At 57.7% G+C, this 23,825-nt stretch overlaps 1 protein-coding gene across 2 annotated transcripts; it reads right to left on the bottom strand.

Moving 5' to 3' along the window:
- Positions 1-1,481: 1,481 nt before the first annotated feature.
- On the bottom strand, positions 1,482-23,184 carry KCNN1 (potassium calcium-activated channel subfamily N member 1). 2 transcript variants are annotated; one of them, XM_054578720.1, is made up of 11 exons: positions 23,045-23,184; positions 18,386-18,868; positions 17,560-17,655; positions 14,815-15,233; positions 14,243-14,251; positions 11,663-11,804; positions 9,517-9,627; positions 9,018-9,145; positions 4,831-4,839; positions 4,363-4,432; positions 1,482-1,846 (listed from the first exon to the last, which is right to left on the bottom strand). In XM_054578720.1, the coding sequence occupies exons 2-11, from the start codon at positions 18,785-18,787 to the stop codon at positions 1,598-1,600; spliced, it is 1,635 nt and encodes a 544-aa protein (XP_054434695.1). In that variant the 5' UTR covers positions 18,788-18,868; positions 23,045-23,184; the 3' UTR covers positions 1,482-1,597. The 2 variants fall into 2 exon arrangements, with proteins under 2 accessions (XP_054434695.1, XP_054434694.1); XM_054578719.1 differs by lacking the exon at positions 14,243-14,251.
- Positions 23,185-23,825: the final 641 nt, after the last annotated feature.

Here is a 23,825-nt window from a genome sequence, read left to right as displayed (position 1 = left end):
CCCCAGCCTTTCCCCGACTCTTGTCCTCCCGCCGCGGCCACCTACAGGTTGTTCCCCAAATACAACAAACTCAAGTTTTGCCTCTTGGCCTTTGCACTGGCTGTTCCAGTGCTAGGAACGCCCTTCCCCAGATCCACTCTCCCACCTGCCCCCCAAATCCCATGCCCAAATGTGGCCTCCTCAGAGTCCCCTAGTCATGCTCTGGCCTTGTTTCTTTCTTTATGGCTCTTCTCAGTGTGTTTGTGACTGTTGCGCGTTTACTGTGGCTCCTCCGTCAGACTGGGTGCACCCCAGCGTGGGCATGTGTCCTGTTCTCATTGCTGGATCTTCAGATGAGGAAACAGAGGCCTCCAGAGGGGAGCCACTGCCAAAGGCACCCAGCGGTGGGAGAGTCACAACTCGAACCCAGGTGCCCGCTGGCACTTCACCGCACCCCTCTCCCTCACACCCAACCCCTCGCTCCGAGCCAGTCAGAGGCTGCTGGCGCCTGGGCTCTCTGGTGGGCACTGATTAGCCTCCCCCGGGGCCAGTGTTCCCCTCTCCACCTCATCAGGGCCCAGTACCTGCCAGGTGCCCACCCCCTATCTGACCCCAGCACCCTGAGCCCAAGGCCTGGAGGGACCCTTCTGATTCTACTTGCATCCGGAACCTTCCCTTCCGGCCCATACCAATGGGTCGCTTTAACCCCAGGAGCGTAGCACACTTCCCTGACTCACCCCAGCCCCCCATGAGGTGTCCTCCCCCCAAGTGCGGGTTCTTGAGGTGGCCGGTGGGTCCCCAAGTTTGAGTCCTGGCTCAACCTCCTCCCACCCTCGCTCTGTAGCCCCAGGCAGGTGGCTTCACTTCTCTGAGCCTCAGTTTCCCATTCTACCCTGCTCAGATTCTGCTGAAGGTGTATATAACAGGTGCTCAATGTGTGTCCAGTGAAGGCTGAGGAGCCCTCATCACCCATGTCAGCTCCCTCACGGGACTGTGCTTCACTGGCACCTGGCCACAGCGGATGCTCCAGCAAAGCCAGCTGGTCAAAAGGAAGGGTGATTCTCCAATGACTCCTGTGGGGGCTGGGCCATGTCCTCTGCAGGCCCCTCTGGCAGTGCCAGGCGGGGTTGGTGCAGACGTCCTCAGCGAGCGGTTCTCACTAAGCCCGGGCTACCGGGCTAGGCAGGTGATGGAGATGCGCTCACCTTGACGCCCTTATCTATGCTGGGCCCCCAGGCCAGGTGTCCCTCTCCCTTGCTGTGATTACAGGTGTCCCCCAGCCACACACAACAGGCAGCAGCTGGATGGGTCCTGCTTTATTTAGAACTGGCAAGGACCCCTCTCCCTGCTGTTCTGAGCCCATTGGGGGCCTGGGGAGAGTCAGGGGGCCGGGCGACCAGAGGAAGCTCCAGGCTCCCCAAACTCCAATCAGGGAGGAAGCAGGCAGCAGCCGCCCCTGCCCAGACAGTCCGGGTGGGACGGCCCCCGGCCACTCAGCCCAACTCAGCTCTGGCTCCTTGTACTCCAGGAGGCGCAACTGGACAGGACTTCCTGGATGCTGTGGAGGTGGTGGCCACACAATGGCCAAGATTGTGGGGTCCGGTGGTGGGCAGGGCTGTCACCCGCAGTCTGAAGAGGCCATGGGGGGCCACCGGCACGGGGAGCTCCGGGCTGCCTGGTCTTGTGGGCCAGACTGGGGAGGCAGGGGCGGGTGGGGCAGGCGTATGGCTTGGGTGATGAGGCTAGGCAAGGCCTGCAGGGAGGTGCCCAGTGCGTCCAGGCGGCTTTCGAGGGCAGCCAGGCGGGCCTCGAGGTCCTCGTGCTGGGCGTGCAGTTCAGACATGAGGTCGTACATGGCGTTCTGGGTCTGCCGGAGACAGGCGGGGGAGAGAGGAGAGGCTGAGTGAGACAGGAAGGGATGGGCACACAGAGAGACAGTTGTAACTGTGAGGGCACCCCCAGCCCTGCAGGTCTCCTGCTGGACCCCAGGAGATGGTGGGAGAATAGGTGAGGGGACAGACCGGTCTTAAATGCCAGACTGGGGCAAGCAGACCTGGTAAAGGCTGAGGGATGTCCTGGGGAAGAAGGGCGGCTGTGGCCAGAGCTGCCCCGAGGGACTGAACTGGCCATGTGGCACATTAGACTAGGGATGGGACAGGGATCTGGAGGGAGAGGTGACTATCCAGAAGATCTGACCCAACCACAGACCCGGGAACACGGCAGCCACAGTTACTGTTATGGTAGGCAACAGAGTGTCCCCACCACCTCGACTGCTTCTCACAACGCAGCCAGCACGGGCTGGCTCTGCCACCGCCCAGACGGACCCTGGTTGGAGCTGGGAGAGTTTGGCCGTGCGGGGACAACCGCGTGCAGTCAGCAGTCTCGCCATGAGGTGGCGCTCGAACATCGCTTGGCGTCTCTGCCCGGGTGACCGGACATCCCAGGCAAACTGCACACCCGTCCCAGGCTTCCGACGGGAGGACTGAAGGGGCAGTTCCCGCTCCCGGGCGGGGAGGCGGAGAGCGGGAACGCCCTCCAACCCCTCGATCCGCGGGAGACAGATAGGATGGGGCACCTACTACAGCACCTGCAGACTTTCCCAGCCTCCCCACGCCTTTGCCTCCCTCGGTGTCCCCTATTCTTTCTTCTGTTGCTGTAGGCTGACGCCACTCCGGGGGTGGCGGGAGGGGGACAAACACCTCGGAGCCCCTTCCAGGGCCCCTGACCTTCCCCCCAGCCTGCCTCACGGAACCACAGTCCCCAGGGCTAGAGGGTGACACCTGGAGGCATCCAGGCCTGGGACGGTTCATTTTGGCCCTCTCTGAGGTTTTTAAAAAACTGTTTTAGACTTAGGATATGTTTTATTTTTTTCAGAGAGATACAAATTAAATCAACAACCTTGGAAAGGAAAGCATAAAAATTTAAGATTGGAAAACATCTTAACCTTGTTTAATTTTTAAAAAATTACAAACCCATGTAAATACGAGTATAACCCAATCTAATTAAAGACTGACTTCAAAGAAGCTTTTGTGAAATATATTTGAGACTATATTAATGTCAATATATTTTGTAAACTGTGATTACAGAGTTTAAATAACTTAAAAATTCAATTTTCAATCATTTATGCTAAAGAAGTATAATATGGATAATTCAAATTAAAATTCCTAGTACCTGAGTTTTTCCAAGGTACTTTATATTTATAGCTAAATCTCATATGACATCAAATTAGTTGGTCAACAGTGTTTATATGCTCTTACGGGTTTTGTTCTAGTTTCTACTACCAGCTGAATTATTTTTTCAGGGTTCTAGAATGTTTTTTTTTCTCTGTAATATTCCCTTTCAAATTCAATAGGTTAATATTAAGTTATTTTGCAATCGCTTGAAGTGAGGAAGAGAGCGAGTCCAAAATCAGGTGGGTATAAGAAGTGAAACAGAATAGGACTTAATATCTTCTAAAGATATCATTAAATGAGCCTCATAGTGATCATTGATTAGGGGGTGAGACCAAGAAGCAAAGCTCACACGTGAACTATTTATGAAATACACATCGTTGGCCAGGAGCAAGTTCAGAATGGTGTGAAGACATTCCAAGAGCTCACCTAACCCGAGCTGGGTCAGCTGAGCCCTGGCTGGGCAGCTCCGCTGGTTAGAGCGCCGGCCTGGCACAACGCGGTGGCGGGTTCCGGCCTGGGCCGGGGCGCGGACAAGGGTTTAATGGGCGCATAAATGAGTGGGACAACAAATCGATGTTTTTTTCTCTCTCTCTCAAATCAATCAATACATTTTTTAAATAAAATAAAGAAAGTTGGGTCAGTTGACATATCTTTTAATGGATGAATAAAAAGTGGGAAAGAGGGTAGGACTTGATATTAGAACCAACAAACAGATCCATTTATAACACAAACTGATCTTATTGAGCTCATGCAATCAACTCTTAATTTCCTGAAGGATGTTTAATTGCCAGACAAATTAGCTTTCTCTTGACGCTGTAATTTGAATTTATATCCATAGCAAAAATACCAGATATCAATTTTGTTCACTAATTATATATTCTTTTTAAAGCTGTTTTCTTAGATACTAATTTTTTTAAAAATATAACTATTTCCAATGTTAAAAGTAGCTTTTACCCACAGATGGAACTTCCCAGAGGCCCTCTCACAAGCACAGTCTCCGGTCACGATGGACCCTGGCAGGCAGGGCGGCTCCTCCCGCCTGGTCTGTATCCCTTGCCTGTGTCACCTGCCTGCCCTTTGAACACCAGTGCTGTCCCTCCCTCAGCAGAAGCTGCACCCTGTCCCTTACTGAATGGCCCCTTTCTCCCTGGAGACCCACCCAGCCCAGACTGTCCAGGGGAACCCCCCCACCCAGCCCCGCCTTGCTCACCTTGGCCAGGTCTGCGAGCGTGTTGGCCTGATCGTTCAGCTTCCCCTGCTCGATCTTCACGCTCCGGAGCCTAGGGACAGGTGGTGGGTGGGGTTGGGTGGAGGCCACACTGGCAGTGGTAGGGGGCGGGGGTCCTTCATGCACCTGCCTCACCAGGGGCTGCCGTGTGGGACATGCAGGGGTGGAGAGGGGACGGGATTTGGGGTCAGTCCCCTGCAGCCCCTTCCCTGCTCCCACAGGGGGCAGCAGGGCCTGGAAGGCAGCTCAGCTGCCAGCCTCGGTGCCCACCGTCTGGCCATGTCCACATGCCCGACGCAGGATGTCCCAGTAACTTGGCCCCTCAGGCCCAGGCGAAGCCCGCACTGGCCTGCGGCACGGACACGAGCCCTGGCCTCCCCCAGGGGCTGCCCCAGGAATGCACCCTGCCCCGGGACCGCCATGCACCCCTGCCCCCAGGAAGAGACTTACTTCTGAGCTCTGGCAGGAGCCGGCGGAGCAGAGAGAAATCACAAGGCAATTTTAACCTCAGCGCTGTGGGACGGCTCATGTCTGCCACAGCCCGCCTCCCACATGCTGACCCTGGGCGCCGGCTGGGGGCCTGGGCAGCCAAGGGGCTGTCGCCCTTGCTCTGGGGAGGGCTCAGCCCCTGAGAGGGCAGTGCCAGCCCCTCAGAGGTGCATCTGTCCTCTGTCCCCTCCCTTGTCCACCCAGCCATGGCCTGGACCAGCGCAGCTGCCTTTGCTCTGCAACCTTGTTGCCCACCAACCTGTGCCTGGCGCCTGGCCCCAGATGTGACACTTAGTCCAGAAAACTATACCCAGGATGTCTCCTGAGGGGCAAAGTGAGGCTCACAGGGGCTAAGCCACTGCCGATTGCACCCCAGCAGGATTTGAACTTGTGCCTGCCACTCAGCTGCCCGAGGCGGTGGGGAACTGGCCCATGCCTGACCTCGCCCTTCTTCTCCATGCTTTCTGTAGCTAGACTGGCCCAGGGAGATGGTTCCAGGGAGGACTGGCTCCCTCACCGGTTCACACTCGACCCATGTGTGCCCGCATGTGATGGATGCTGGGGGGGCCCAAGGGGCCCACAGTGCTGGGTACTGCCAGGGCTCCCAAGACCCAGCCCTCAGCCTGGAGAAACAGATGTGGATACTGACACTCCCCACCCCAGAAGTCTGCTGAGGAACCCTGACATGCCTTCGCTGGGGAAGTCATTCTTGGCTTCTCTATAATCTTTCTGCTCTGTGGGTTGAATGGTGTCTCCCAGAAAAGATATACTTAAGTCCTAAGCCCGAGACCTCAGAATGTGGCCTCATGTAACCAGGTTAAGGTAAGTCATTAGGGTGAATCTTAACCCAATATGACTGGGGTATTTACAAAAAAGGTGAATTTGGACACAGACACGCACAGAGGGAGGGCAACATGAAGACCGGGAAAAGACACTGCGTGAAAACGGAGAACCATGAAAACGGAGAACTGAGCGATGCGTCCAGGAGCCAAGGCAGGCCTGAGGCTGCCTGGAGCTGGGACCGACAGAGGCCTGGACAGCTCCTCCCTGGCGCCTTCAGAGGGAGCATGGCCCTGCTAACTCTGATTTTTTGGTCTCCTGGCCTCAGGGACAGTGATCATGAGTCCTGTTTGCAAACCACCCACGTTGGGGCGCTTTGCTCCGGTAGCCTAGGAAGCACCAACACTCCCCAAACCCAGGCTGCACTCCCCCCGTCTGCCTCCTCTGAGACTACGTCTTCCTCTTGGCTGGCTGTGCCTCTAGCGCTCCCGTCCGGGGCCTCTGCAGCTCCAGGACGCGCCATGGCCGCCTCAGGTTTGTAGGTTTGCAGCGCAGACCTCCAGTCTCCCAGGCACTGTGCTCACGCCCTGCACCCCCTGTCCTCAGCCGCGGGGCGCTCCTGGTAGCCTGCTCGCCTCTCAGTTTCCCACTCAAATCCCATCCACCCCTCAGGCCCTCATTCAAACTTGCTTGATTTCATCATCTGTTCTTACAGGGCCATTGTTTTTTTTGGGTGGAGGGTGGAGGGGGATCTAAGGGTGAATGAAACTGTCCTGCCCCCAACAGATGGACACAGATGGCTCGCAGAGCAGGTGCCTTCTCCCCAGCCCTGGCTCTCCTCAGCCCTCCTACTCCTACTTTCCCCAAAGAACTTTCTGGAGCACCCTACGGGGCAAGGCCCAGGGCAGGACCATGTCTGTCTCCCCCATGTCTCACACGCCAGCTGGTGCAGGAAATGCTCATGGAACGACAAAATGACCACATGGAGGGTGTCAATAAAAACAATGCCAGTTCCTATAGACAGAAAATACCACATGGCAGTCAGGCACGAGCGAGTAACCTGGTCACCCCGCCTGCGTTTGACCCGTACCCCGTTGCTGGGGAAGGAGCACATCACCATCATCTCCACTTTACAGAGGAGGTATTGGGAGTAGCGTAGTCACTGGCCCAGGCCCCACACTCAGGTGGAAGAGACCAGACTGAGACCCAGTGGTCCGTTAACTGTGGAAGAGCCAATGAGGAGAGTTCCCTGCCTCAGGGGCCTCCAGGTCTTGTGAGGAGGCAGGACTAACACCCGGGCAAACGGGATACCAGCTCCTCTCCCTGGTTTTTAGGTGGCGGTGGAAGCGGAGGCCGAGCGCAGGCGTTGGGGCGGGTGGACGGCTCGTGCTACCGAGCAGTTGCTCCGAGCTGGGGGCTCTGCCGGGCGTTTCCGCACACCATCTCAGTGACCTCCGCGAGTCCCGGGATGTAGGGACTGTGGCCGTTAGAAATCAACCCAATTATAATAGCAAACACAACGAGTGTGAACAGACTGAACTCTCCAGCTAAGAGTTAACGCTGGTAAGCAACGTAAAGAAACTCTCGGGGTGACAGATCTGCTGCTTATCTTCACTAACGTGACGGTTTTATGGGCGGGTACCTATGTTAACACGCATCAAACTGTACACTTTAAACAGGGTAACTGCACTGATTATACCTCGATAAAGCTGCTTTTTAAAAAGACACCAAAATGATTAAATGGAATTGAAAAATTAAAGTCCAGCTGGCTGAGCTCCTTCGCCCATGGCCCAGCCGCCCCTCCGCCCCGGTAAAGGATCACCTCCTTTACCTTGCAACACCCTAGAAGCTGGGCTACCCCAGCCACGCCCTGGGCTCCCCCCCCACACAACCTCCGCACCCTACCGCTCCCACGGGTGCCTCTGTGCTGCCCGCAGAGCCGCTCCCCGTGGTCTACCTGGGCGCCTTCCTGCTGTTCTGGTCCGGACCCGAACACGGTCCACCTCGTTCTCTAACTCGTCGGTCCCTGAGGCTGCCCTGGGGGCTCTTGGGACAGGGGGCCACCTGGTTCAGCCGGGAGAGCCCCATTGTGAATAGGGTTTCCCACGACATGAGAGGTGGGACCTGTCTTTAGTGATGCTGATTCTGAGAAGGGCCTAAAAACATGATTTTACTATTTTAAATCAGGTACCATGTGACTCAACTGTAATTTACATTTGAGTGCCTCGCCCCCACAGGATTTGGAGCTGTTTAGATTCTAGATGGGGTGCTGTCCCATCCATCCTGTATGTGGCCACTGAACCCCTGAAATGTGGCCGGCCTGAATGAAAATGAGCTGAAAGTGTAAAATAGACAATGGACTTGAAGATTTGGTACAAAAAACTGTCTAAAGTATCTCATTAATGACTTTTATCTTAATCACATGTTAAAATAATAATTTGGATGTACTAAATAAGTATATTAAATTCATTTAACTTGCTTTCTTTTGCTTTTTTAAAGAAATGTGGCTAGTAATAAGTTTAAATGTAGTTCTCATGATATTTCTAGTGGATAGTAGCTGGCCTATCACAGCCTGTGCGCCAAATCTGGCCAGACGCCTGATTTGGAGAATTAAGTTTTTACTGGCACCCAGACACACCCATGCATCCCCACTGCCTTCCCGTTACAACAGCAGGGCAGAGCGGTGAGAGAAAGTGTCTGGTTCACAAAGCCTGAAATACTTACTATCTGGTCCTTTAAGAAAAAGTTGCCAACTCTGGCTATACATTGGACCCTCCCGAGGAACTTAGGCTTAAGCCTAGACTGCACCCCAGACTGTACTGGACCTGGTGTTGGGTGTGGCCTGTAGGATTTTAGAAAGCCCCTTGGGTGACTCCAAAGAACACAAGGATGAGAACTACTTAATTAAGTAATTCTCAGGACAAAGGGACAAAAGAGGAAATTAAGTAATTTCTAATTGTCCCACATGAGCTTATTAATCAGGCCACAGATTTAATTCTGAGCTTCCTGGCAGCCAAAGCAAAAAGGGGAAATTGCTTCAATGTCTGGGGTAAAATCATTCTAGCTATTCCAGAGAATAAAATGCACTGCCTACCATTTATGTTGGATATGCTGCGTGACTTACCAAAGGTGGCTTCCCTGGATGAGGGCCAGGCCCGTCACGTGTCTCCCTCTGACCATCCCAACAGTCCCATCCAACAGAATCTGCAGGTCCCCACCCACTGACCGCCCACATGGGAGAGACCACAATGAGGCCATGCTGAGCTGTCTGGCCTGGCCCTGGGCCTCCTACCCAGGGGGTAGAGGGATCACGCTGCCTCCGCCCCAGGCGGATACAGAAACGTGAGCGGGAAGGGTGCTGGACTTACTGATGGATGGCTTGGAGGAACTTACGCTGGTGTTTCCGAACCCGGGCGTGGTCTGGCTTCTTCACCAGCCTGGTGTGTTTGTAGATGAGCCACGTCTCCCTGAGAACGTTAGCAGCGGCGTTTTTAACCTGGAGCCAGAGAAAGAACAGTTCTCCATTTTATATGTGGGGACACCGAGGCACAGAGAGGTCAAACTGCTAAGGTCAGCTTGTAAGTTGCACTTGGCTGCCTGGCCCCCAGAATTCCTGCCTCTCACTGCATGGCCCACCGCCGGCTGTGACTGGGCACGCGGGTGGACACCCGTGGCCATGGCCAAGCCTCTGTACACAGCTCAGGACGTTCTCATAAGTGGCAGAGCCCGGTGCAGTGCTGGCGTGCACAGGGCAGTGCGGTAACTTGTAGGCACACAGGTGTGACTGGGCCATGCAGAAGTAAGGTGGGGCGGGCCGGCCCGTTTGTCGGGAGGGGAGGTGGCCGTGACGAGGGTCGGCACCCTTACCCGCTTGGTGAGCTGTGTGTCCATCATGAAGTTGTGCACGTGTTTCTCTGCCTTGGTGAGCTCCAGTTTCCGGGCCACCACAGCCACCACGAGCGCCGTACAGCCAGCCCCCTGCATGAGGAGGGTGGCAGACACATCAGCGTGACGCTTTCCGCGCACAGACTTCAGCGACTCCCAGCCCCACGTGCTTTATCCATCAAGTGTCCGGGGAGCACGTCCCACAGATTAGTCTATTTTATCCCAACAACCCTGGGAGGTAGAACCACTCTTATCTCTAATGGGCAGGGGGGGAAACTGAGGCTCAGAGATAAGGCAGGGACAAGAAACAGCAGGATCTGCAGGCATACTCAGGGCCAATGTCCTCGGAGGTGGGAGGATTTAGAATCTGTCAGGGCTTCAGGGTCTGGGTGTTGGGGACAGAGACCAGGCCGACAGGTCATTGAGCAGTAACAGGGACCAGCTGACAGGGAGCGTGAGGGAAGGGCTGGCCAGAGGCCCACAGCGGGGCATCTGTAGAAGGGAGGGGGCAAAGCACAAGTCCCAGGAGGTGGGGAAGGGGGGAGAAGGACGCCTCCTCATGGGGGCGCCCTGGTGGGTATGTGCCAGAAATGGCGGCCAAGTCCAGGTTAGAAAAGGAGGTCAGAGAGGGCTCGCTTGTCCACTTGGGGGCTGCCTGGAGGGCCAGAGGGCCAGAATGAAGTCCCAAGGAGGAAGGAAGGGCAGACAGGTAAGGCAGAGCCGCAAAAAATGGCACAGGAGGGAGAAAGGGAGCAAGCGGGATTTTGTCACTGAGAAGTGTGGTCTGGGGAGGCCAGGACACATAGTAAATGTCATCAGACTCAGGAGTGACCAAGAAGTAGGTGGCAGGGGATGGCGATGGAGCCAGAAGTTGGCTCCCTGCCTGTGCGGGAGGCTTCGCCTGCCCCCTGCTCCCTCCCACGGCTGCTGAGTACAGGGTGGAAGGAGGGAGAAGCCCTGGCCTGGGCTCCGGGGGCCGGGGTGGGGGGCGCCGCTGGGCACTTGTTCAGTTTTTCTTAGGGATGGAAGAAAATATTTTTGGGAGGAGTGGACAAGGGCTAGGGACACTGTCAAAGTGTCCTGGTTGGGTCTGAAAGCCAACATGCCCAGGCTGGTGGTGTGGGTACAAAGTCACCCTCCAAGGAAACCCTGTTGAAGGTTCCTGATCAGGACAAGGGTCTTGGAAGGACCCACGAGCCTGTTCTCAGGAAAAGCCCTGCTGAGTGGGGTAACATGATGGACACCTGCACACAGACTACTACACAGCAAGGAAAAAGTACAGATGACAACTCTGCACAACAGGACTGACGCCATGTTGAGCAAACTATGCTGGCCTCAGAGGCGGCCCCGCTGGCCTGCCTTTAGGCTCAAGAATAGGAAGCAGTGGGTGGTAAGACGGTGCAAGAGGATGAGTCTCTGGGGCAATGACAGGGAGGGCACACATTAGGGCGCAGATGCAAGAGGAGAGAGCTAACAGAACAGCTCAAAGGGACCCAAGCGTGACCACGAGTGTGTGTACCGGGGGTTTGGGCTGGGAGCAAGCCGCAGGCTGGACATGAAACTGATTTTCTGGAAAGAGCTGCATCCCAGAGCAGGGAACACGGCTCTTCCATTTCACTGAAAGTTTCCTGGGTTGAGAGCCCTCATCTTATCCAAGTGTTCTTGTTTGTTTGTTTATGAAGTTCAATTGCTGGTGGAGGGGTGAAGGATTGTGGGCGACCTTTCTTTTTTTCCTTCCATTGTCACAAAATAACATAAGCAATTGTGCATGACGCCATTTCACAAGAGAGGGGCCGTGTCAGCTTAGCCAGGAGCAGGTGGTCCTGATGGCGGGGCAGGAGCAAGTGGATCCCGGCTGCGTCCAAACGGGAGGGCATGAGGGGCGAGGAGGAACAGAGCTACTGGGCTTCGGCTTCAACAGATGGTGACAACTGGGGACGGTCTACATATGGTGAAGGGGGCTGGGCTGAGCCCCTGCAAGATGTCCCTTCCTTCTGTGGGAGGAAAGGAAACGGCGGTGGGGATGGCGTCGTGGTGTTGCAAGAACAAACGCTCGCCTCTGAGCAGTACCGCCCGTGAGGGGGTGAACGCCGGGCTGGCGGGGCTGCGCAAGGGCCCTGGCCCTTACCATGATGCCGGTGAGCAGGCACACGCCTTTCCCGCAGTAGGTGTGTGGCACCATGTCTCCGTAGCCAATGGAGAGGAAGGTGATGGAGATAAGCCACATGGCCCCCAGGAAGTTGCTGGTCACTTCCTGCTTATCGTGGTACCTGGGGAGAGCGGGGAGGGCTGGTCAGCCCACACGGTCCCCCCTCCTTCAACACACCCCCTGGGGCAGCGCCTTGGCGGCAGGGAGCGGGTCACTCTGGGAGCTCAGAGTGATAAAGGTGCACTTTCAGGGCGGTGGCTGGCCCCTGGGGCGGACGACACCCACATCCTCCTCCCCGGCCTCCCGTTCACCTTCTTCGCCTGATGCCCAAGCTGCTGCTCGGGATGCCTGCCCTCCTGGCCCTGGTCACGGGACGGACAGGGGTCCCGGTGAGAGTACGCACACATGTGTCCACGCATGTCCACATGATACCCTTCCCAAAGACAGACATACAGACGCAGACACGGGTGGCCATGGGCACCAGAAGCAGCAGGGAGTGGAGGTGAGGATTCAGGTCAGACACCGGGAAGAACTTCCCCAGCCAGCGAGGCCCCAAGGAGGGAGGAGGGCTACTGGGGGAGACGGCAGGCTGAAGGGCCATGCTCCAGGGCCTGGGAGAAGAAGGGCCGTCAGTGTGGAAAGGGCAGCATCATTCACCCCAATCCCAGGCCTGGGGCTGACCTGGGGGAAGGAGGGAGGGGCAGCTTGCTCAGCACAGGGAGAGGCCTGGGGCTAAAATTTTGGGGGGGGTGTGGGAATGGACAGGCCCAAAGGCCTGGCAAAGGACACTATTTTGTGACCATCACAGCCTCGCCCGGGACCCTGACCACACAGGCGATGAACAGGTTCTGCCTTGGTCAGCCCAGGCTCGGGGGTTGCGGGGCTGCTTCTCGTCCCCGAGCAGCTTGAGGTTCTGCTCTAGCCCAGGCCAGCCTGCAGAGCCCCTTCAGCTCAGGGGGGGCCCTGCCCGACTGACCCCTCCTTAGCAGGCCTCAGGCCATCTGAACGCCATGCCAGGGGGGGAAGACCTCCCCTGAAGAGGTTCAAGGTGGGAGGTCAACTGAGGTGGCACAAAGGTGGCCTCCCGGCCGGGGTGGGTAGCAGGGCTGGGGGAAGGCTGTTCCAGGCACAGGGGGGTGGGGCCAAGGGCCCAAAGAGGGTGGAGACGGAAGGGACACTGCGGTGGGGGTGGGAGGGATGGAGGTCTCCTCAGCACGGTGGGGGTGGGAGGGATGGAGGTCTCCTCAGCACGTCCGGTGTTTGGGGGTCTCCACCCCACCATGGGGCTGCCAGGCTGCCCGCTGGGTGCAGAGGGCCAGAAACTGACCCCATCTTTCACTGAGGTAACGAGCCCCAAGCTGCCTTGGCCTTCAGCTCTTGAGAGACCAGTGCCCCGCAACTCAGAAGGCAAGAGGGGCGGGGGGCCCCCAGCCACGGGTGAGTGCGGCAGGACCAGCGGGGCCAGGGAGCGGGCATGCAGGAGGCGGGATGAGGGCGGCTGGAGCCGCAGTGGCCAAGCGAGGCGGGCGAGGCGGCTTCAAGCAGCGATATGGGCTCAGAATTTAGGATTTGCTGCTCCCTGCCCTGCCCCAGTCCCCACCCCAACCCGGGGACCCCTGAAATGACCCAGCCTGGATCTTACGGATGCCTCAGGAGGGAGGCCCCCTCTCCTGCTTCCCAGAGCCGACCCTGAGCCGACACTGATGGGGTTGGGGATGGGCTGTGGGAGCGGGCATTGGGGCATATCGGGGGCCCAGGGAGACCCTGCGCGACCCCAGATGGTCAGCTTCCATGACAAGAAGAGCTAGACCCTCATCCCTGTGAGCCTGTGTCAGGCTGAGGTAGAGACTGTGGAGCGTGGGGGCTTGAAGGGGTGAGGACTGGGTCTTGGGGGGCAAGTCTAGCCCAGGGACCCCCAAGGAAGCCCAGTCATAGCACCACCCAACACAGAACCCCCACCCCGGGCCTGCCCCAACTAGACGTGAGTCAAAAGAAACCCCTCCCGAACCAGGTACCTCCAGCCCCCAAGTGGCCCAGCAGCGCCCCTCCCTCTCCTGGACCCCCCTGGGGGTCGGGAGATAACCAGAAACAGACCCTTGGGAATGTCCCTTTGCTCCCAAGAGCCTCAGTTTCCTCATCTGTAAGTTGGGTTGATGCCTGCCACCTTCCAGGGCTGTTCAGAACAAACCCCAAGCGAGGGCCTCAAAGGCTGGGCCAGTTTTCCTTCACCCCAGACTCCAGAACCCTGGGTCAGCTGCCCGAACAAGACGCTACAGACCAGCGCTTTTTCTGCCACACGCCTTGGAGACAAAGTCCCCAAGGACACCATGCGGGCAGAACCTGGGACAGCCTGCCTCCCGCTGTCCTGGTCCAGACGCAATCCCACCCAGCCCCGCTGCGTGGCGAGGCGCTCCCCCCACGCGCCGTGGCCTCCTCCTGCTTCGGGCCGCCCTGCCTCACTCCTCTTTCCCTCCCGCTCGGCAGCTAATCTTAAATTCCTGGTGGGCAGCACGGTGGCAGCCGCTCTGCACACGCAGCTTGGCCAAGGGTGGAACTCACATGTTTTCCCTACAGTCCAGCGGGGCGGGCAGAGGGGAGAAGGAGAGCAAGTTAAATTGCAGGGGGAAACAGGCTTCTAGGGGGGCATCCCTGTTCCTGCTGCCTCCACTGCTTGGGCCAGAGGTCAGAGGTCAGCTGCCCATAGAGTGGGGGCGCTAGGAGAAAGAGGAGCATGAGTCCCCCCAGGGGAAGGTGAGAGGGAGGGGGCTGGGGCCCCAGAGGGGTGCACGTCAGGGTAAGGGTCAGGGCGGTCGGGGACACAAGGCTGGAGTCCCAGGGTTCTGAGACAGTCACTGAGACCAGGAACTGGATGGGGTGGGGAGAGACCAAGGGGGTGAGATGGCTGGTGGAGCCCTGAGTCACTGGAGTCATGGATGGACCTGGGGGTCATCAGGGTCAGGGTCAGGGCACGGAAGCAGTGGCCAGGGAGGCCCTGGGTCACTGAAATCATCAGTGGGCATGGGGGTCCCTGGGGTCAGGGGGACAGAAGCAATGGCTGAGGGAGCCCTGAGTCGCTAAAGTCACGGGTGGGCATGGGGGTCACGGCTTAGGGACTGGGGGTCAAGGCACACCTCTCGCAGACGCGCACGGTCCAGGCAGCAATGATCCAGGAGGAGATGCTGAAGACGAGCAGCACGGTGCCCGGGCAGATGGTCATGAGCGTCTTCATGACGAAGCGCGTGTTGAAGGTTATCTTGTTGAGCGCCCCGATGCTGCGGGACGAGGCGTCCGTGAAGATCTTGCTGTGCAGCAGCATGACGCGGCCCAGCAGGTAGAGGCGCAGGAACATGGGGACCGACAGCAGCACGTCCACGTCGGCCTCGGCCGCAGCCGGCGCATAGGTGAAGGCCAGCCGTGCCGTCCACGTGAAGCGGTAGTGGCCGGGCACCGGGTGGATGGCGCACACGGCCAGCTCCAGGGAGATGAGGAGGACGCGCTCGCAGGTCATGGCGATGCGCCAGTCGTCCGCCCCGTTGTCCACCATGAACAGCTGCAGAGGGCAGGTGGGCGGCGGCAGGCCTCAGACTCCCGTCTGGACCCCCCAGCGAGACCCGGGCCGAAATCCCTCCCACTTGGCTTTTATGAGAAACACAACCTCATCGGCAAAACTCCTTAGATCTCAGGGTTGGCCACGCTTCAAGCTAAACATGGGACCGGTGGGCCCCAAAAAGTGAAACACAGAGGGACGGATGACCCAGCAACCGCAGTCCTAGGTGGGATACGCAAGAGAAATGCCAACGGATGGTTGCATGACGCCTGGTACGGGCATGGCCACAGCAGCCCTGTGCACAGCTGCCCAAAGTGGAAGCGGCCCGAGCGGCCCTCGGTGGGTGGGTGGGTGGACGCGATACAGTCCATCTGCATGACTGGAATATGGCTCAGCCACAAAGAGGGCTGATGCGCTGACACAGGCTACAGCGTGGTTGAGTCTTGAGGGAGAGAAGCCACACACAAAAGGCCGCTACCAGGGCCGCGGGGGCGGTGAGGTGGGGGACGCTGCCACCCCGCTGAGCCTGGAAGGTGGAGCTCTGGGCCAAGAGCATTGTTCTTGAGCCTTCAGATCTCATGGAATCTGCCCTGCCAGCTCTTACACCTGCTAAGGACCCATCGCCCTTTTCTTCTTTCGGATTCTCCCTTTTGGAAGGGGAACGTCTACCCTATGCCCGTCCTACCACTCTATTTTTAAAGACAGTGACTCGTCTGGTTCACTGCAGGAGAAGATCTTACCTCAGTCTCACCCAGATCTCGTTTAGATGGTATTTACATGACACTTTGGACTTAGAATTGATACTGAAATGGGTTAAGGCTTTGGGAGTTAGTGAGATGGAGTGAATGCATTTTTGCATGGAAGAAGGACGTGAATTTGGGGGATGGACCAGAGAGTGGATTGTCATGGACTGAACTGTATCCCCCCAAAATGCTTAGGTTGAAGCTCTAACTCTCCATGTGACTGTATTTGGAGGCAGGGCCTTTAAAGAAGTGATTAAGATTAAATGGGGCCATGAGGATAGTGCCCTCATTCTACAGGACTAGTGTCTTTATAAAAAGAAGAGGAGACACCAGGAATACACGCACATAGAGAAGAGGCCATGTGAGGACACAGGAAGAAAGTGGCCGCCTGCAAGCGGAGGAAAGAGGCCTCCCCAGGAGCCAATCCTGCTGGCACCTGATTTCGGATCTGCAGCCTCCAGAACTGGGAGAGAATAAATTTCTGTTGTTTAAGCTACTCAGCTAATGCAACTTTGTTACAGCAGCGCTAGCAAACTCATACAGTGCTCCACTCTTTTTTTTTTAAATAGCTGAATAGTAAATACAAGAAAAACATATAAATACAATGACATTAATGATACAATGTATAAGAATTCTACTGTATGAATGGACCACATTTTGTTTATTCATATACCAGTTAACAGACACCTAGGTTCTGGCCACATTTTGGCTATTGTGAATAGGGCTGCTATGAACACCTGTGTACAAGTTTTTACGTGGATGCTTTTGTTTCTTTTGGATCTATACCTAGGAGCAGAATTGCTGGGTCATGTGTTAACTCTCTGTTTAACTGTTTGAGGCACTGCCAGACTATTATCCCTGCCAGTGGCTATACCCTCAGAACTGCCTCCTTTCAGCTCAGTTGTCACTGTCCCCCTCTCCGTTGCTCCTAGCCACATCCAGGGCCCTTCCTGTATGCCAGGCCCTGGTGTCCCCACAGGTACCTGCACATGGTACAACTCAGGCAGGATTTTCCTATACCCATCTCCTGCCAGGCTGTCAGGGGGCAGAGGCCAGAGGGGAGGAGCCAGATCCGACAACCTTTGGTGTCCCCAGGACCTGGCACCAGACCCAGGAGATGTCTGCCATCTGTGGGCACACCTGCCTGACAAACCCTGAGCTGGACTCAAGCCTGGCCTGGTTTTGATTAATCCCCCTCAAAAGAACAAACTCCTGGCATGCAGTAAGTGTTTTAAATGCAGGGTCCTACTGAACACGAAAGGAGCCTGGTGCTACAAACACTGGTTTCCGCTGCTGCAAAACCTCGGAGGGCCCAGGGTTGCCAGCGCCCCATGAGTTCCAGGCCCCAGCCCATCCTCCCTGTCCCGTGTGCTCAGTGACTATTTATTTGTCAAATAATAAATATTAAAGCACAGACATGCATTCCAGGAAAATTGAGAGCGGTCTAAACGAGGTGACTCCACAGAGATCTTTGTCTATAAAGAGGCTATTGGTCCCTTGATGTTTAGGGGGCTGGGGGTCCAGGTGACTGGCATGGGGGGCTCTGGGGCACGGAGAGGGGTACCCCAGCCCAGCTGGGCACTGACCTGGATCTCCCGGGCGTGGTAGAGGACAACCAGACCCAGCAGGATGATTGTGGAGAGGCTGATGAGGCATTTGAGTGCAAACGAGTACAGGGACTCCTGGGCAGAGAGAGAGCGGACAGCAGGAGGGTGCTGGGGGACCGGCTGGGGGAACAGCCCTCTGACCCCCACGCCTGGGCACTTCGATCAGAAAGTGACGCTCCTGTCCTTTCTCCTCAGGCCTGGGCTGACAGTAACTGGGGTCCAGGACTTTAGAGTTTGTAAGGCCTGGTCTCAGGGGGTCAGAGAACTTCTATAAGGCCCATGGGCAGTCTGTAAGGCCCGCCCTCCTAAAGGCCCAGCCTGTCACGTTTGTATGGCTTAGCCTACGTGGATACAGCACTTCACAGACTGTGGGCTGACACAGCCCTGATTTCTCTCTGCCCTCGCACACCCTTGGGCAGCACTCGTGGGCCCACAACCAGGTGCATCACCTGGCCCCACCTGATGGGGTGGGTGAAGCTCTTTCCCTGCTCCCCTCCCAGGCTTTGCCTGGGGATCCCCCAGCCTGGGAGCAGCCCCCTCCCCATCTGTAGCCAGGGGAACAGATTGGAGCCTCTGCCCCCACCTGCAGCCTTCCTGCCACCCCCCGGAGGCGGGCACAGCAGGAGCCCCCTGGGCTCCCCACTTCCCATCTCTGGGGTCCTCTGTATCCCCCATCCTCTTCTCCTGTGGCCAACGTGCCCTGACCCTATGCCCGAGGGATGGCAGGGAGCCAGGTGTGCTAGGTGGGGCCTCTGCATGGTGTCAGGTGGGGCCCTGAGGTGCCAGGGGGAAGGGTCATACCTACCTTGGTATAGACCCCCCAGGACAGCTCCGTCTCTGTCACCATGACTACGATGCCAAACATGCCAAAGATGAGGGCATAGTCGCTGAGGCGCTTCCGCTTCTCGAAGAGCGCCCGTCGGTGGCCCAGGCGGTGGCCGGCGCTGGAGGGCTTCCCGGGGCCCCTCTGCTCTCCTGCCTCATCTTCCTCATCATCCTCCTCCTCCTCCTGGTCCTGGGGCTGCCCCCGGGGGCTGCCAGGCGAAAGCTGGCCTGGCTCGTTCTTGGCAACCACCACCTGGAGGCCTGGGCTATGTGGGGGCTGTAGGGGGCGGCTGGCCTCAGGGTCCGGAGGGTCTCGGGTCAGGGCCCCCGGCCCGCCTCCCAGCGGCCGTCCCCCACAGCCATTGTGGCTGTGGTTGTTCATGACTATGTGGGTGCCGGCGTTGGACTCGCTGCAGGCCACCTGGGGCCCGGCATGGCTCAGTGGCTGGGCTTCCGCGCTGACCTGCAAGGGCGTGGGGGACATGGTCATGCCAGCTGACCAGAGGGCCAGGGACCATTACCAACACTCCAGAACATTCTGAGGCATGGGAGGCCATGAACCCAGAGCAGCTGGCACATGGGTTCACCATCCCAGAAACATCCAAGTCAATCCATGTCCTTATCCTGTTAAAACTCTCTCATGGCTCCCCAGGGTCATCACATACGAACCAAATGCTTCACTGAGGCCAGGAGGGCTTCTGTGGTGCAAGCCCCACGCTGTTCATCCTTCTTAGTCTCCCCAGAGTCACTCCCTTGCAGTTACACTGCAATGATCCCCACCAGCTTGCTCCTGCCTCAGGCCTCCACATGTGCTGTGCCCTTTGCATGGGACGCCCTGCCACCAGACCTTTTCCCACTAATTTTTTGGGTCTCCAAGCACCTAGACAATGCCTAGTGCACAGCCAATACTCAGTAAACACTTCTGTGTGCTGCGAGATGGAATCTTCCAGCAGGTTTGTCTAGGAGGACTAGAGGCTATGTAGGCGTGCAGTTGGAAGGTGATTCCAATCAGTGCTTGTCTCCTGCTGACCTTCAGGATCTTGGACAATCTAACCTCCTTCTACTGAGCCTCCAGCTCCTCCCCTCCAAAGCGTTAACACACTTACGCAGATGTAGAATATGGCTGAGGGGACATTGGATACCAAGGCCGGGGCTGTAGCTCCCTCCTGTCTGGGCGGAGGGGGGTCCGTGGTCTCCAGATGGATTCCAGGACCAAAGTGGCAAACTACTAGTTAACCCTAATATCCCTAATACAGAACTGAATCTATACAGCCTGTGAGACATGCTCAGCTTGGCCCTGTGATCCTGGGCCAGCTTCGGTTTCCCTACCAGGCCAAGGAGCAGACTGACTGCCCAACATTCTCAGATTCTGCTCCAGCACAGGGGTGTCACATGCAAGAGGAGGGACCTTGACGATCTTGCCTGACCAGCCGGACCCAGCGCAGCTTACTCTTTCAACCCTGCATGCCACGTGCTGTCACCCTGCCAACGTCCATCAAACATCCTTTACACACCAGGCTCCATCCTTCACACAAATTTTCTCCTAAATCCTTGCAATACCTCCAAGAAGAGGGTCCTGGGAATTGGTCAGTTTAACAGCTGGCAAAACTGAGGCACCAGGCTGTGAAGGGACTGTCTCCTTCCAGGGCAGATTCTGGACCAGGCTGCCTGGCTGGAATTCTCCCAACAAGGCTGGCAGTGGGGGGCGGTGGGCCTTTGAAAAGGCCAGGCTGGCACGGACAGGAAGGGGCCTGGGAGGGGGAGCTGTGTGCACAGACAGGACACCTCCCTGGCCCTGAAACTGCTCTGGGGGTGTCAGGTGTGAAGACTGTCACATCAGGACATGCCAAGATAAACCATGCTGCTGGGCGGGACATGGGTGACCTCTGGCAGGGTGTCCACCGCAGGCTTCACAGGACCACTTGTGCCCTCGTCTGGTGACCCCCAGACTGGGTCTGTCCTGCTCAGGACATGTCTGCAGACGCTGGTCCCAGCACGCAGAAGTGCAAGAAACATTCCTTCGATGGCGAGTGATCTCACGAGTCTTAGGACACGTTCCTCCCTCACCATTCTCACCCATCACATTAACCAGGCTGTGGCCACCTGTGGCCTGACACTTCACAATTTTTAAGTCCTGGCCTCCTGCAGGCCCGGCACTTCCTAGTCTATACGGCTGACCTTGGCCCTGCTCTCCCCACCCCCTCACAAACACTCAGGTGCTGCTCTCCTCCTGGGCTGGAGTCCCTGCCCACCACCCCAAGGGCTTCTGGCTGATAGGCAGGTCTGGGAGCTTGTCAGCACAGCAGCCCTTGCCAGGGAGACCAGGAAACCCTGGGCACCCCTCTCACCATCCCTCCTGAAAGTGCAGGTCCTTGCCGGGGGCTCTTGGGGCGCAGGCAGGAGCAGAGGGAGGCCTGGAAGGCAGGACCAGGAGGGGACGGGGCCTGGCAGACGACCTTCGGAAATGCACCGATAAAGATGCAATTTGGGGATGTGACTCAGCCACTGGTCGCACGGGCCAAATTCAGCCATTTGTCAGCCATGCTCCTCCTTGCCTGGCAGCCAAGTCCTAAGGTGCACTGGGCAGGGTGAGGATGGGGAGGTGGGGACAGGCGGCAGGTAGCTTCTGTGAGAGCAGAGAGGTGGAGGGCATTCCCGGTGCCCATCACGTTACCAGGCACCTAGTGCTTATCGTGAGCAGTCTTTTATCAGAATTAGCACGTTGAATTCCCACTGCCGCTGCGAGGCAGGTGGCGTCCCTGACCCCATTTGATAGACAGGAAACAAAGCTCAGAGAGTTTCAATACCTTGCCCAAGGTCACACAGCCAGGAAGGGCAGGAACTAAGTCAGTGTCAACTGGGGAGCGGGGGTGGCAGGATCTGCCAGGCTCACTCTTGACGAGCCACCATCTGGAGAGGCAGCCAGCCTGGCCCTGCCCTTGAAGGGCCCCAGAGTTCAGGGGACAGGCATTGGTGGGTGCCTTCCTACTAGCTCAGAGGAAACAGAGCAACAGACTGGTCTGCCTGAAATCCCACAGGAGGGGGCAGCCCTCTGCTAAAGGCTGAGTAGGACCAGAGGGACCTCTCTCATTCCCAGGTGTACATTCCCCTCATCCATTGCAGCCTGGACCTAAAGGCGGGGTCCCTGGGATCCTCAGGGATTCCCAAAGAATCAGGAGCTCCTCTGAAATCCCAGCCAAGGTCTGGGTGCCCACGAAAGGGTGTGTTTTGGAGGGGTCAAGTTTCCCAAGTTCTCCAAGGAACTCCCCTAAATGGCAAGGCACATCCTATGGGCTGCATCCAGTTTTGAGGGAGAGGACACTTGAATGGCCAAAACTGTCAAACGTGTCTGGAACATGAGGCCTCTGTTCCCTGAAGGCCAGGGTAGGAAGACAAGCAGAGCCCCCGTTCCACACCATCCCAGGAGGCGCTGTGGGAACCCTGTGGGCCAACTGGGACAGGGAGCACCCAGGAGGGCTCTTGAGGAGCTAAGGAAGGTTAGCAGGGGGCAGGGAGCAGGACACTCTCCCACCCAAAAGTAAGACAAAATAAAACCCAACCAGAACCCAATGGCCCTCAAATGGGCCCTTTTACAAATGACAGGTTGGATGCAGTGGCCGCCCAGAGGGACCCTCTAGCATCCCCGTCAGGACACAGTCACCTCCTCAGCTGCCTCTTCAGTAAAGGGGGATCTTGGTGCCCATCCAGCAGGGTGGGTGACCAGCTCTCATGTGGAATCTTAGCATGTGGCCGTGAGTACCCATGCCACAGTGCCACTGCCCAACACCAGGCTCTGTCCTTCAGAGGTGGGCCAGGAGAAGGTGTTCCCTGCCCCTTCAGTCCCCAAGGCAGAGCCCCCTGTGGGGCAAAATGCCCAACACACTGCTCCCAGGAACCACGGCCAGGGCAGCACATTGTGGAACTTTCCAGGATGTGCAGACAAGTCATGGGTTTTACGTCCCTGTGGAGGGTGGGGAAGGACCCAGTCCAATACTCTTGGGGCCCTAAGTGGATGGATGGGATTCACTCACCCTCTTGCCCCATAGGCTGCCCAGCATGGGTGCAGTGAGGCGCTGGCTGGCTGCCTGCCTGATCCCCTAGGCGTTGCCCCCCCCCCATCAGAAACCTGCCAGCAGCCAGCAGGGTGCAATTAGCCTGCCCTGCCCTCCCCAGGCCGCCTCCACCAGCGCCCTCCACACTGCTCCATCCCCATCGGCTTCTCCCACTCGGCCCCAGCTTCCAGCACTCACATCCAGGGTCCGCCCTCCAGGATAGCAGGCAGTGACCTGCGCGGGGTACCCCATCCCTGTCCAAGGAGAGCTGGGCTTCCTGACCCCTATCGGGGTGCCCCTGACCTCTGGACCCAGAGGCTAGTAGTGTGGGTCTCCTTCTTCCCATTCCCAAGTCGGTCCCGGGTCACTGCCTCCACCCTGAGAGCTCCCCCCACAGTATCTATGGAGTTTGGAGACTCACCCCGCAAAAAGAACCTAGCACCCTCCCCCTCCGGGATGTGGGTCCGAGACTCCTCACTCACCCTGGCAGTGCACAGACACACATCCCTTTCGGGTGCCCTGCTCCAAACCGCGTCCCCTCCCGGACGTGCCTCCTCCCGGGCGCCCCTTCCCAACCTATCCCGTACCTGCGGGGCTCGGTTCGGGCGGACGTACAAAGCTGGAGGGGGCAAGGTCCCGTACGGCCAAGGATCCACAGGACGGGGCCGCGGCCGGAGTGTCGGCGAGCGCGGGCAGGGGCGGCGGGACGCTGGGCCCGACGGAGGCGGGGCAGGGGGAGGTGGCGGCGGAGGGAGCATCCCCCGCCGCCCAGTGCACCGCCGGGCAGGGAGGCGGGGGCAAGCGCCCGCCCGGGCCCGGAGAGGAGGGGGCAGTGCGACGCGGGCGGGGCGGGCGATTGGCTGAGCTTTGTTGGCCCCGCCCCCGGCGACCCCGCAAGCCCCGCCTACATTTAAAGATCCCTCAGTCCGGGTGCCCCATTTCAACCCCCCCTCAGCGCTGGAAAGGTCCTCAAACTCGTCCTCTTGCCCCGCTCCACAGAAAGGACATTAGTCACGCCACAACGTCCGTCCCTGACAGTCCTAGCCACCCCTTCCCAAAATCAAGTCCCTCAAACTCCAGCTACCCCTCAACCTTTGTGGTCCACGCTCACTTGCTGAGGGGACAACTTTGCAAAGCGACTGGACACCTTTTCTCCACCCCCCTGGGAGTGACCTTCTCACACATTTGCCCCGTGTGAGGGAGACTTGGAGTGGGAAAGCAGGATGTTGGCAAGTGATAAGTGCCCAAGAATTGGGTGAGAGAGCTTCCAGGCGTCGAGGGTGTGTCTGCTGGGGCTATGAGTTCAAGGTTCAAGGCCACCTCCTTTGGGACTGTGCCCCTGCCTCAGTTCTAACCCCTCAAACCAGT

Source organism: Pteronotus mesoamericanus, unplaced genomic scaffold (assembly GCF_021234165.1).
Source record: "Pteronotus mesoamericanus isolate MK-2021 breed Mesoamerican mustached bat unplaced genomic scaffold, CSHL_Meso_final contig_502, whole genome shotgun sequence".
NCBI classification, from domain to species: domain Eukaryota; kingdom Metazoa; phylum Chordata; class Mammalia; order Chiroptera; family Mormoopidae; genus Pteronotus; species Pteronotus mesoamericanus.
This window is presented reverse-complemented; position numbering and strand designations above follow the sequence as displayed.